The following is a 14,506-nucleotide window of genomic DNA, read 5'->3' as shown; positions in this document are numbered from 1 at the left end:
TCTCTCTCTCTCGCTTGCTTACTTTTAACCCTTTCCTCTCTTGCTTTCGAAGCGTGTGAGTAATTTTTAGAAGTTTTCTGCTACTTTTTAAAAACCCCAAAACTTACAAAAACTCCATTTCTCATTTCTCTTCTCACTTTTTTTCCCCCTTCTTTCGTTTGTTTTCTCTTTTGGTTTCTTTTCTTCTCCTCCGTTGGTCTCTCGATCCCCCTCTTCCCGTCCTCCCTTCCGTGGCTGTGGCTTTTTCTTCTCCCCCCTCCATTATTTCCCCCCCCCTTCTTTGGTTCCTTCACCCCCAAATCCCCTGCCTTCTTTTCTCGTCCTCGTCTCTGTGTCACCTTCCCTGCCCCTCCCCACCCCCCTTCCCTTTCTGTCTCTTCTTGGTTAATTTTCCTTGTATATTTTCTTTTTGATTTCCTTTGTTTCAATTTTCGTGTAGGGCAGTAGTTCGGTAAGTGGCAGTCCAGTCCTTTCAACATCCGGCACCAGTACCCCCAGGCGAGGACGCCGCCAGCTCCCACAGACCCCTTCTACACCCCGGCCACACGTGTCCTATTCCCCTGTGGTCCGTAAGGTCATCAGCACAGGCCCCCAGCAGCAGCCGCAGTCAGTGCATCACCCCAGCAGGATATCCACCCCCGCGCCGAGACGATACCCCTCGCTCCCCGCCGAGCCCCGGCTGGCAGAGCGGCCCGGCAGGTCGCCCGCCATGGAGAGACACACGGTCCCGCCGCGGAACGATTCACCCCGAGCCTCCCGCCATGCCAGCAGCCGGTGGTCGGTGCCCCACGTCTCCGAGCCGCACCCGGGACCCCGTCGTGGCGGTTATTACCGGAGTCCGGACTGCGCCGCACCCCCCAGCAAGGAAGCCTTCTCCTATGAGACCACGCACGTCAGCAGCTCAGGGCGTTCGCCCAGGACTTCCCGGGCGGGAGGCGGCTCTTCACCCTCCAGGCCTGGGCGGCGACTTCCTAACGGATATTACCACTCCCATGGAGCAGCCAAGCCACGCTCGCGCCAAGGACTGCATGAACCCTCTAGCGAAACTGACGAAGATGACTGCTGCTAACCTGGAAGCGGTTTGACACACACACGCACACTTGCAACACACACACTGGACAGAGACGACATTACCAGATTGGGGAGGGGCGGGGGGAGGAAAAGCACATGGAAATCACAACAATCTGCCCTATGGGGAGGTGTCTGGAGAGAGAGTGCTCAAATTGCAGAGAGGGAAGTAACTTTGGTTGGAGGGGTTTTCTCGGGGTGGGGTGGGGGACAGGGTTTTGGGATGGGGGAGGACAAGGGATCTAGGGACCAGAGCATGTTTATCTTTTACAGATCAAGTTGTGTGTGGTGGTTCGGGGGGGGGGGAGTGGGGGGAAAAAACCACCCAGTTCTTCAGAATCTAAAGAAGATTTTAAAAAAATGGGAGAAGGGACTACAATCCATGCAAAATGCCCTCAGGTAGCCTCTCCCACATGCAGCATGTGTCTGTGGCCCTGAGACAGCAGACCGGTTTTCCTCGGGTGCTTGGCATGGCAGGGTGGGGAGGGGGGGATGTGCTTGGATGTGACCCTCCACCCTCAACAAAGAAGTTTTGACAAAAATTCCACACCAGAAACAACAACAGCAACAAATCTCGACAAAAAAAAAATATCAGTAAAAAGGAGGGGGGAAAAAGACAAAAGTATTTTTTTCTGAACTTCTATTGATGAGTTTTATCATCTCGACTTACCTGGTTAACTTCAAAACAAGTAAAGTTTGTGGCCTGCCATTTTGAAGGACACGCACGTGCACAACCCCGACACACACACACACACACACAAAGGAGTGCTTGCTGGTTATACCAAACCCTAATTATTACTGCCTGCAGAGATAAACAAACAGAAACCCCCCCACACACAAAAATGAGAAATAAACAAATACAACTAAACAGAAAGAAAAAAGACAAAAATAATAATGGGGGGGGAGGGGAAAGCATTTTTCTTCCGACATTTTGGTCCTGCTTGAAACTAACAAAACAAAAAACCCGAAAACGTCAAAAGAAAAAAAAAGTCCTTGGCTTCTTTTCCTTTTTCCTACTTTGTTTGAGAAAAAAAATTAAAAGAAAAACACCCCCGTGGGATTGGGACTGTGAAATATTGCATGAGAAAACTACAAAAAAAAACGTTAAAAGAAACAAATGAGAAAAAACACACACAAAAACCCTAAAAAAATTAAAAAAAGGAATTTTTGATTGAAATGTTCTCAGTTCTTGGTGTGAAATGCTCTGAGAGTTTGCTCTTTCCCTAGAAAATGCAGTGACACAGCTCTTCCTCCCCCCGGCTGAAGGGTCCGACCGGGGGGGTATCACCTCCAGATTGTTCAGCCACATCTCATCTTTCAGTCTAGCAAGAAAGGCTGCAGCTGTTACAGTGAAGAAAATCTTGAAAATCTGACCCCTACTGTGAGCCTGAGTCTGCTGAGAGCCTGAACCGACAGCCCAGAGCGGGGAACTGTCCTGCTTATGTCATAGGTGGTTGACTCAGATACCAACAATGATAACTTGAAATGTCAGTAGTGTTAACTCTTTTGCTGCCCATCAAATCCCTAAGTAAAAGTGCAGGAGGATCGCGCTGGGACAATCAACACAATATGTTCTTACTGGTATTGCAGGACCCCAGCGTGCTGAGGGCTGTACGTTGCTGGGTAGGTGAATTGGTAGCACTTAGCAGCCCCTGGCCTGGCCCAGAACACCACTGTGCTTGGCCCTGTACAAACAGAACAAACCGTTCCTGGTTCCAGTCTTAACTAAGCTACCATCACTTGCCCTGCATGGCTTCTGGTTTGGGCAAGGCCTTCAGCGGCACGTTGGGTTCCCCTTCCCACAGGCGGGGCTTGGCGTCATAAGGTTTGGGAACAGCTGTTTAAAGGAGAACAGGAATGCTGTGCACAACGACGCTGCAAACTGAGCCCCCAAGGCCTGGCTTGTTACTGCACAGCAATAGCAAGGTGGACAGAAGCTTTTCAAGTACAAACTAGCAGATGGGAGTCCTTGGGCTCGGACCTTCTTTGGTTACTAACAAACCCTCCATCCATCCATCCCTCCGTACATCCACCTCCATGGGGGAGCTCTCCACCCATCTCTGTCTCTCGACCCCCTACAGATCTCTGCCCCCATCTCTATCTATCCATCCCTATACAGATCTCTCCACCCATCTCTATCTATCGACCTCCTACAGATCTCTGCCCCCATCTCTATCTATCCATCCCTATACAGATCTCTCCACCCATCTCTATCTATCGACCCCTTACAGATCTCTGTCCCATCTCTGTCTATCCATCCCCTACAGATCTCTCCATCCCTCCATCCCTCTCTATGTCTGCATCCCCTACAGATCTCTCCACCCATCTCCATCTATCCATCCCCTATAGATCTCTCCACCCATCTCTATCTATCCATCCCCTACAGATCTCTCCACCCATCTCTATCTATTCACCCAATACAGATCTCTCTACCCATCTCCATCTATCCATCCCTCTCTATCTGTCCATCCCCTACAGATCTCTCCACCCAATTCCATCTATCCATCCACTACAGATCTCTCCATCCCTCCCCATCTATCAATCCCCTACAGATCTCTCCACCCATCTATACCTATGCATCCTCATACAAACCTATCTACCCATGTCCGTCTTTCCATCCCTATACAGATCTCTCCATCCACCTCCATCTATCCATTCCCATATAGATCTATCTACCCTTCTCCATCCAGCCATCTCCTTTAGGTCTATCCATCCCTCTCTATCTATCCATCCCCTACAGATCTCTCCACCCATCTCCATCTATCCATCCCCTACAGATCTCTCCACCCATCTCCATGTATCCATCCCCTATAGTTCGTCTTCGAGTGATGGCTCGTGTCCATTCCACAGTAGGTGTTCGCATTCGTCACCTGTACCGGTGCCGGAAGTTTTTCCCTTAGCGGTGCCTGTAGGGGAGCGCCCCGAGCGACCCTGGGAGTGGCGCCGCCATGGCGCGGTATAAGGGGCGCTGGGCGCTCTCCCCACCCCCAGTTCCTTCTTTCCGCCAGTGACGGTGCTTCGGAACGGCTCTGCTCCAGCTCTCTGCGGTAGCTTCCCTGTGTGCAGGGCTGTTTAGTTCTGTAGATAGTTAGTACCTGTAGTTTAAAAGTAAAAAGAATAATAGTAGAGTAGAAGAACCGCACCCGGGTCGGGGCGTGCCCCGGGCTTTAAGTCGGGTGACACTTGTAAACAGCCTTTGCCCGTAAGTGGCCCGCAGACGAGTCACTTATGCTGTCTTGGGGAAACCCACGTCAGCAACCGCTGGGAAGTTTGAAGATCATTTAAACCCCGGACTAAGAAGGAGCAGGATATACGGCTCCGAGCCATATTGATGGAGTCGGCCCTGACCCCGACACCGCTGCACTGCTCCAAGTCGGCACCGATCAGTGCATGGCGACCCATCGGTGCCTCCCACCAGCCGGCACCACTCCCCATCCACGGGACACTCTAAGAAGGCGAAGAAGCGATCTTCCCCGTCAAGGCACCGGGACAACGCTGGGGGTGAGGCTAGACCCGTGCTGGGCAGCTCTCGATCCCCCTCGGGCTTGCAGCCTCTGACTCAGATTGAGCAGAGTAGCCCGGCCCACTCTGAGCTGACTTCTCCGGATGCCAGTGGCCACATATGGGTGCCCTCCACGCCGGAGGCCCTGCAGGCGGCTCGAGACGTAATGTCTCTTCCGATACCGGCTGTACCGACCCCAGCGGCCCCCTGGTCCAGAAGTAAACCGACTCTCGGACCACTGCAGTCACCACCCGGACGGTACCACTCACAGTCATGGAGTGGTCGCTGCTGACCTCAGACTGCTGGGTCCTCAACACCCTCTCCCGGGGCTATATCCGCCAATTTCTCTCTACCCCACCTACGCACCCTCCTTCCCCGTCCCCTCTCAAGAGGGCCTACTTGAGCAAGAGGTGAGGCGGCTCCTTCACCTGGGAGTGGTGGAGGTGGTGCCTGCAGAGTTCAGGTACAAAGGCTTCTTCTCCTGCTACTTCCTTATCCCGAAGGCCAAAGGAGGCCTCAGGCCCATCCTGGACCTGCGAGGTCTGAACCAGTACATGGTAAAACTCAAGTTCCGCATGGTCTCCCTGGCTTCCATCATTCCCTCCCTGGATCCCGGGGACTGGTACGCCGCCCTCGATCTCCAGGACGCATACTTCCACATCCACATATTCGAGGACCACAGGCGTTTCCTCCACTTCACGGTTGGGCAGGAGCACTACCAAGTCACCGTCCTCCCGTTTGGCCGCTCCACGGCACCCAGAGTCTTCACAAAGCGTATGTCTGTGGTGGCGGCCTACCTCAGGCATCGGGCCGGGGGGGTCCAGATCTCCCCCTACCTCGACGACTGGTCAGAGGCAACGCTCCTCCTGTCCACATGCACCACACTGGGGCTGTTGGTAAACAACCTCAAACCCACGTTGATACCGGTACAACTAATAGAGTTCATTGGCGCGATTCTCGACGCGACTTCGGCCAGAGCTTCCCTCCCGCCGGAAAGGTTCAAAACCTTGAGGGATCTCACCAAGGCGCTCACGAGGGTTCCCGTGACAACGGCAGGGCATGCCTCCAACTCCTGGGACATATGTCAGCGTGCACGTATGTGGTACGCCACGCCAGACTCAGGATGCAGCCCCTTCAGCTCTGGTTGGCCTCGATGTTCTCCCAGTCCAAAGACAGGTTGGACAAGGTCCTCACCATACCTGAGTCTGTACTAGCCTCCCACCTTTGGTGGGCCACCTCGGAGAACGTGCTCCAAGGGGTCCCGCTCAGGAGCTGCTCCCCAATCTAGAGTTGGTGTCTGATGGGTCTGACCAGTGATGAGCTGCCAAAATCTTAACAACTGGTTCCCTCCTCACCCCACGAGGGGGTTGTGGCCCACCCCCGCCCCCCGGGACTCCTGCCCCATCCAACCCCCCGTGTTCCTTGATGCCCCCCCAGGACCCCTGCTCCATCCTCCCCTGTCCCCTGACTGCCCCCAGAACCGGGCAGGAGGGTCTTGTGAGCCACCGTAGTGGGTGCCCACCCCACCCCTAAGAGCCAGAGGCACCTGATGGGGGGCGAGGTGGGGAATCCCAGCGGTGCTTACCTGGGGCAGCTCCCAGGAAGCATCTGGCAGGTCCCTCTGGCTCCTAGGGGCGCGGTAGCTTAGCAGGGGGGGGAGCAGGGGGAGCGGCCGCTCCCCCACTGATCACATCAAAAGTGGCACCTTAGGCTGGAGAACCCACGGGGAAAATTTGGTGGGTGCAGAGCACCCACCGGCAGCTGCCCGGCCCCACCTCCGCTCCGCCTCCTCCCCTAAACGCGCCGCCCCGCTCTGCTTCTCTGCACCCCTCCCCCCCGGCTTCCTAAACCTGCCGCCCCGCTCTGCTTCTCTGCACCCCCCCCCGGCTTCCTAAACCCGCCGCCCCGCTCTGCTTCTCTGCACCCCCGCCCCGGCTTCCTGCAAATCAGCTGTTCGTGCGGGAACCCGGGGAGGGCTGAGAAGCAGGCAGTGGCTTCCCACTCAGGCTGAGGGTGGCGGAGGTGAGCTGGGGCGGGGAGCGGTTCCCCTGCGCGCCCCCCACCCGGGTTACCTACTGCAGTGCAGGCGGCCCTCCTCGCGCCCCCCCACCCCAGCTCACCTCCGCCTCCCTGGGCCTGAGCGGGAAGCCATCGCCTGCTTCTCAGCCCGCCCCGGCTTCCCGCGTGAACAGCTGATTCGCGGGAAGCCAGGGGGCGGAGAAGCCGGGCGGGGAGGCGCGTTCAGGGGAGGAGCCGGAGGCAGAGCGGAGGTGAGCTGGGGGTGGGGCGGGGAACTGCCGGTGGGTGCTCTGCACCCTCAGCCCTGGAGCACCCAGGGAGTCGGCATCTAAGGCGCCACTTTTGCCCGGTTAAATTTAGAAGCCCTGTTAGAGCCGGATCTCCCTCGCGGAACAACCAGTTCTAAAAGGGCTTCTAAATTTAACAACCGGCTCTAGCGAACCAGTGGGAACCGGCTCCTGCTCACCACTGGATCTGACTTGGGGTGGAGATCCCTTGTGGGGGACCTCCACACCCAAGGCCCGTGGTCTGCACAGGAACTAGGCCTGCACATAAACACCAAGGAGCTCCGGGGGGTCCGTCTGGCCTGCGTGGCCTTTCGCTTGTGCCTTGCAGGCCGGGTAGTCAGAGTTCTCACAGGCAACACGGCCTCAATGTTCTACATCAACAGGCAAAGCGGGGCCCGCTCCTCAGCCCTCTGCCAGGAAGCCTTCCGGCTGTGGGATTTCTGCATCGCCCGCGATGGCGACTTGGAAGCTCACCACTTACCGGGCATCCAGAACACTCGGGCGGATCGCCTGAGCTGGGCCTTCTCCTCCCAGCACGAGTGGTCGCTACATCTGGAGGTGGCTTACATGATCTTCCAAACATGGGGAATCCCCAAGTGGACCTCTTCGCGACCAGGCAGAACCGCCGGTGCACCCCGGTTCTGCTCCAGGAGGGGCCTGGGCAAGGGCATGATCTCTGATGCCTGCCTTCTGTCCTGGTCAGGTCAGTTGCTATATGACTTTCCCCCAATTCCGCTGATCAGCAAGGTCCTGGAAAAAGTCAAGACAGACAAGACTTACATCCTTCTGATTGCCCCAGCATGGCCCAGACAGCCCTGGGATGGGACCTCTCTCGAGCCTGTCCGTTGCCCACCCCCATGGCGGCTGCCGACCCGCCCAGACCTCCTCTCTCAGGACCAAGGTCACCTCCTCCACCCCAACCTTGCAGCCCTTCACCTCACGGCGTGGTTGCTCAATGGTTAGACCGAGAGGAAAGGACCTGCTCGAAGGGCATCCAGCGAGTCCTCCTGGAAAGCAGGAGGCCCTCCACGCATCAGGCCTACCTGGCAAAATGGTCAAGGTTCTCTCGGTGGGCCGCCGATCGCGGCATCTCACAAGTGGCTGCTCCGCTCCAGTTTATTCTGGATTACCTTCTTCATCTCAGAGTCCAAGGCCTAGCGCCCTCATCCATCAAGATGCATCTGGCCACCATATCGGCCTTCCAGCCACCGGTACTGGGCCACACGGTATTTTCTCACACCATGACCGGTTGATTCCTTAAGGGCTTGGATCGCCTCTTTCCTTATGTTAGGCCCCCGTTCCACAGTGGGACCTGAACTTGGTTCTGGCCAGGCTGACAGGGCCTCCATTTGAGCCACTTGCCACATGCTCCTGGTCCCACCTTTCATGGAAAGTAGCCTTTCTTGTGGCGATCACGTCGGCTAGACAGGTCTCCAAGCTCCGGGCCCTGACCTCCAAACATGGTGTTCCATAAAGTTAAGGTCCAGCTCCACCCATGCCCCTCATTCCTCCCTAAGGTGGTCTCAGCCTATCATATGAGCCAGGACATTTTCCTTCTGGGGCTCTGTCCCTAGCCCCACGTGTCTAGTGAGGAGCACCACCTCCACATGCTGGATGTGAGAGGGGCCCTGCCTTTTTACCTGGAACAGACAAAACCGTTCAGGAAGTCTACTCAGCTGTTTATTGCCACAGCCACGCGCATGAAGGGTCGGCCGATCTCCACTCAGCGGCTCTCCAGCTGGATCACTTAATGTCTCCACACTTGTTACGATCAGGCAGGAGTTCCCCCGTCACCTATTGCAAGAGCGCACTCCACAAGGGTGCAAGCCTGGTCGGCCTCCTTTCTAGCTCATGTCCCTGTTCAGGACATTTGCAGGGCTGCCACATGGTCATCGGTCCACACGTTCACCTTGCGTTATGCGATCGTCTCCCAGGCCAGGGAGGATGCCGGGTTCGGCAGGGCCGTGCTCTGTCCCGAGTGTCTGTGAACTCCTCCCACCTCCAACCGATATCGCTTGGAATCACCTACTGTGGAATGCACATGAGCAATCTCTCGAAGAAGAAAAGACGGTTACCTTTTCTGTAACTGGTGTTCTTCGCGATGTCTTGCTCACGTCTATTCCACATCCTGCCCTCCTTCCCCTCTGTCGGAGTCGTCTGGCAAGAAGGAACTGACGGTGGGGGGAGTGCGCAGTGACCCTTATTCCGCACCATGGTGGCACCACTCCAAGGGTCGCTAGGGGGGCTCCCCAACGGGTACTGCTAGGGGAAAAACTTCCAACACCAGTGCACGTGGCGAGCACGCACACTTATTGTGGAATGGACACATCTCAAAGAACACCAGTTACAGGGAAAAGTAACTGTCTGTCTCTCCACCCATCTCCATCTATCCATCCCTATATAGCTCTCTCCACCCGTCTCCATCTATCCATCCCCTACAAATCTCTCCATCCGTCTCTGTCTATCCATCCCCAACAGATCTATCCACCCATCTCCATCTATCCATCCCTATACAGATCTCTCCACCCGTCTCCATCTATCCATCCCCTACAGATCTCTCCATCCCTCTCTATCTATCCATCCCTATACAGATCTCTCCACCCATCTCCATCTATCCATCCCTATACAGATCTCTCCACCCATCTCTAGCTATCGACCCCTTACAGATCTCTGTCCCATCTCTGTCTATCCATCCCCTACAGATCTCTCCATCCCTCTCTATCTATCCATCCCTATACAGATCTGTCCACCCATCTCCATCTATCCATCCCTATACAGCTCTCTCCACCCGTCTCCATCTATCCATCCCATACAGATCTCTCCATCCCTCTCTATCTATCCATCCCTATACAGATCTCTCCACCCATCTCCATCTATCCATCCCCAACAGATCTATCCACCCATCTCCATCTATCCATCCCTATACAGCTCTCTCCACCCGTCTCCATCTATCCATCCCCTACAGATCTCTCCATCCCTCTCTATCTATCCATCCCTATACAGATCTCTCCACCCATCTCCATCTATCCATCCCTATACAGATCTCTCCACCCATCTCTAGCTATCGACCCCTTACAGATCTCTGTCCCATCTCTGTCTATCCATCCCCTACAGATCTCTCCATCCCTCCATCCCTCTCTATCTATCCATCCCTATACAGATCTCTCCACCCATCTCTGTCTATCCATCCGTTTACAGATCTATCCATCCATCTCTGTCTATCCATCACCTACAGATATATCCACCCATCTCCATCTATCCATCCCTATACAGATCTGTCCACCCATCTATATCTATCCATCCCTGTACAGATCTCTCCACCCATCTCTATCTATCCATCCCCTACAGATCTCTCCACCCATCTCTATCTATCCATCCCTTTACAGATCTATCCATCTGTCTCTGTCTATCCATCACCTACAGATCTATCCACCCATCTCCATCTATCCATCCCTATACAGCTCTCTCCACCCATCTCCATCTATCCATCCCATACAGATCTCTCCATCCCTCTCTATCTATCCATCCCTTTACAGATCTGTCCACCCATCTCTATCTATCCATCCCTATACAGATCTCTCCACCCGTCTCCATCTATCCATCCCCTACAGATCTCTCCATCCGGCTCTATGCAGCTCTATCCATCCCCTCCCCACACAGCTCTATCTGTATGTGGATCTATCTATCAGTATCCATCCATCCCTGTTCGCACCCCTCTGGTGCTTAAATCCCCAGTTTAGCAAACCACTCAAGCAGATGCTGAACTGCTTTGCCAAGGAGGACCTGACCCTGGGGTCTCGATTTCTCTGGCTCTCAGAGTTCTGCTCCTGCTCCACCAGGTGTTCTCGGACGCTGTGCTGGACTTTCTGGCTGGGTTCTCTGACTTGTGTTCTGCAGCAGGTCAGATTGATCCCGTCTAGCTTTAATCTTGAGGTGTTCGGCTGGTGTAAATCAGCAGTGACCCCATTTGAGTCCGTTCACATCGATCTAAACATCAAGGGTGGGGGAGGAAGCACCCCTGAGATTATGCCCTGGTGGTGGCAGACCTGGCGCTTGGAACAAAACAACCTCAGGAGTCACATCTGGAGCTGGACCCTGACCCATCCACCGTGGCAACACCCTACGAAACTACGCAGAGTCCATTCCGTCCCGCCTCTCTGGATGGGGTTAAGGGAGAAAACCCTACAAGGGCCCATCCTGGAGGGCAGCAAAGAGAGACACCGCCAACCCATCAGCCGGTGGAAATGGACGGAGCTCCACCGAAGAAGCCGACCGAATGACACCCATTTCCACCAGTGGGTGGGCCAGCATAAGGAGCATTGGCCGGTGGCTGGGGTGTAGTTAAGACAGAGCATGAGGTGCGCACCATTGATTTAATGTCTCCTGCCATGATGATCGCTGGAGAGCTGCTTAGTCCCCTTCCACCTCCCTTCCCTGGCAGATCTAACTATGCAGCTGGTTTGCTCAACCCCAGGGGCAGCGTCTGGCAGTTCCCGGCACGCCAGGTGCTTCCTTGATCTGACCCCTGCAGCCTGTAATCTCCAAGGCAGGTGGGTGTCCCCCCAAAACTACAGAGCCCAGCATGCCCTCTCCAGGCACAGCATTGCTCCAGGCTGCCATGCTAAGGCTAAGGGCAGCTGCAACCTACTCAGTGTCGTGCTGGATTTTCAACTGGGTGTCTGCTCTGAGCCGTCAAATTCATCCGTGGTGCTGATGGCTGCGGGGTGGATCTTTATGGAGCCGCTCAGAGGAAGGCAGGCAGCCCACCGAGCCAGATTCATTGGCGTAAAGCTGGACTCACCTCTGACTCTATGGACATGGCTTTGACCCAGCTACCTTGGTCCATACCCCTCAAGAGCCATGCTCTGTTGTCTCTGACACGTGTAAAGGCAGCCAGCCTGACTGCGGTCTCACCTCACTGTCCCACCAACCTCACTGGGTTTGCACCGGTTTACACGAGGGGAGAATCCGGCTCAGTGGCTCTGAAGGCTCTGCTCCAGCATAAGCTACCATCTGCTGCTCGTTGCCCCCGTGAACCAGCCTTGAAACCATTATCATGTCTCAGAAAGGGGTGGGGGGAGGACAGCGCTGCTGGCTTAGCTCCACAGATTTTATGCCGCGTGTCTCATTGGCGATTTGGACCCACAAACTCCAAAGGGCTCAGCAAACTTAGCCCTGAAGGGCAGTTTTAGCTGCATTGCAGGCATGGCTGGGGCACGGGGACGAGGAGCCAGCTGGTTCTTTAGCCCAGGGATGCGTTATGTCAGCTCAGAATTACCAACCTTTCACAGCGCTCGGGAATCTACCGGATTCCAAGCCTGGGTTCACTGTCACCCCAGCGCGGGGTCCCTTCACCTCCGTGGCTTTAAACTCGGCCTCCTCGCGGGCGGGCTAATGACCGGGAAACTGGCGCCACTTTCATGCTGCTGGCGTAAAACACAAAGCGGGGACGGGGTGGGAGCGCCGTGAAGAGCAGCTCCTGCCGCCACTGACGTAAAGGGCAAGTCTCCCGCTGCTTTCAAAGGGCCACAGGCTGGGCTCTGGGCCACGAGCCGCACCGCCGCAGCCACGGGTGCTTGACTCCTGTGTGAGACGAGAGCTGAGCCAGGAGCTAACCATCAGCCCAGGACATGCACCGAGCAGGGTCACACAGGCGTCTGGGGCTCACCTCGACCAGCGAGCCAGGGCTAATGTGGCAGCTTGCCTGGTCTGCACTAGGGGGCTAACATGAGTGTTGCTAAGGGGTTAACACAGGGCTGGCTTTTCCGGCCCACACAGCCTGGGTGGTGTTTGGGGGTTAGAGCAAGGTCGGGGGCGGGGGTTGGAGTCAGGACTTCTGGATCCTACGCCCAGGTAGTGGGATCCAGTGGTTAGAGTGGAGCTGGGGGGCCAGGAGCTGGGACTTGTGGGCCGTCTCTCCCCAGCTCCAGGAGGGGAGTGGTGGTGAGTGGTTGGCGCAGGGGGGTTGTTGGAAGCCAGGACTCCTGGATGGCATCACTGGACAGCGTTAACCCTTGCCTTCCTGCCAACTTTTTAACTCTGCAGCTCAGTGTATGGGGGGCAGGGGGCCCCAATTCCAGCACTGCCATGCCAGCAGCTAGCCTGACCCCCCTTCCCACACACACATGCAGATTCTGGCCTCGTTTGATGGGGTGGCAGCCCCTCTGGCGAAGCAGCGTCCTACCGTTGTGCACTCAGGCCATGGCTGGTGGAACGGCAGCGTCACCACCCACGTGTGACTCCCGGTGCTGCCGCAGGACGTGCCGGTCAATCTTCCTTCGTCTGCAGCCCCCCTCAAACATGTCAAATGGAGGTGAGCCCCCTGTGGAAATCTGAGCCATGGGCTGCAGATCAGTAGGGTTGGAAACCACTGGCCAAGGTACGTATACAGGCCCCCACGGCCGGAGTGTCATAGCACCTCACAGTCGTTACGCTATTTATCGTCACAACCCTGCCCCATGTAAGGCAGAGCAGGGCTACTATCCCCACTGTACAGATGGGGAAACCGAGGCACAGAGAGGCTAAGTGACTGCCCCAAGGTCACACAGTGAGTCTGTGGCAGAGAAGGGCATTGAACCCAAGTCCCTTGCTAGTGACCCAACCCCTGCGCCATCCCTCCATGGCCACTGGCACAGCGGGGCTGGCACGGTGCAGGCTGCAGGGCAGGGTCCTTCCGCTGGCGTGCGGCCAGGGGTCATGCCCAAGGGGCACACACATGGCTCTGTAGGAGCTGGTCACGGTGGCCACAGGCAGGAGAGCACGAGCCGCTGGTGTCCGCGACTCACCCCGATGGGTGAGTGGGAGGCAGACGGTGCTGGGGGGAGCTGGCGGGTACTTGCTAGTGGGGAGTTTGGGCCTCGCTACAGTATGAGCCATGGGGGTGGGGATGCCCCCCTCCGGCCAACCTTTCCTCCAGGCCACTGACAGCTGAGGTCATGCAGCATGGCAGGGTGGGTCCAGTGCATAAGTGGGGGAGGGGACTAGAACCCAGGAGTCCTGAGGCCCCCCCCTCCCCAGGTCATGGGTCTGGGTCTTACCGCCCCCCACCATGGGTCCCACGCTTCTTGGGGGGGGGCGTGCTAGGCACGTTACCGCCGCTAGGTGGCACTGTCGGCCTAGGTTCTCTCCAGCGAACAGCTGCGAGCTTATCCGGCCCCCGCCCCCCCGGGGCTGGCGGGACTCGGGACAATGACCCCCCCGCCCCCGCCCCCAGCGTCACTTCCAGTAAAATCCCGCCTCCTGCCGGTGCAACAGCAACAGAGCTGGGGGGGCCGGGCCGGGCTGGCGGGGGGCTGCGGGTCGGGGGCGAGGGGCGCCGGCGGAGCTGGGGGGGGGGGCCGGGCCGGGCTGGCGGGGGGCTGCGGGTCGGGGGCGAGGGGCGCTGGGGGGGCCGGGCCGGGCTGGCGGGGGGCTGCGGGTCCGGGGCGAGGGGCGCCGGCGGAGCTGGGGGGGGGCCCCAGGGCCGGGCTGGCGGGGGGCTGCGGGTCCGGGGCGAGGGGCGCCGGCGGGGCTGGGGGGGGGGCCGGGCCGGGCTGGCGGGGGGCTGCGGGTCGGGGGCGAGGGGCGCTGGGGGGGGGGGCCGGGCCGGGCTGGCGGGGGGCTGCGGGTCCCGGGCGAGGGGCGCCGGCGG

General features: G+C 57.2%; 1 protein-coding gene across 17 annotated transcripts in view; it reads left to right on the top strand.

Annotated features, from left to right (window-relative positions):
• Positions 1 to 3,441, top strand: part of CACNA1A (calcium voltage-gated channel subunit alpha1 A) — a 157,322-nt gene extending 153,881 nt beyond the window's left edge. For 13 of the 17 annotated variants that reach the window (XM_043532892.1, XM_043532895.1, XM_043532902.1 and 10 more), the window contains one exon: positions 440 to 3,441. In XM_043532892.1, the coding sequence (XP_043388827.1) occupies positions 440 to 1,069 (630 nt within the window). In that variant the 3' untranslated portion in view covers positions 1,070 to 3,441. The remainder of the gene's footprint in view (positions 1 to 439) is intronic. The other 4 variants (XM_037887956.2, XM_043532900.1, XM_043532899.1 and 1 more) reach the window with 2 other exon arrangements.
• Positions 3,442 to 14,506: the final 11,065 nt, after the last annotated feature.

Source organism: Chelonia mydas, chromosome 20, assembly GCF_015237465.2.
Source record: "Chelonia mydas isolate rCheMyd1 chromosome 20, rCheMyd1.pri.v2, whole genome shotgun sequence".
Lineage (NCBI taxonomy): Eukaryota > Metazoa > Chordata > Testudines > Cheloniidae > Chelonia > Chelonia mydas.
Note: the sequence above shows the minus strand (reverse complement) of the source record. Positions and strands in the feature narration are given on the sequence as shown.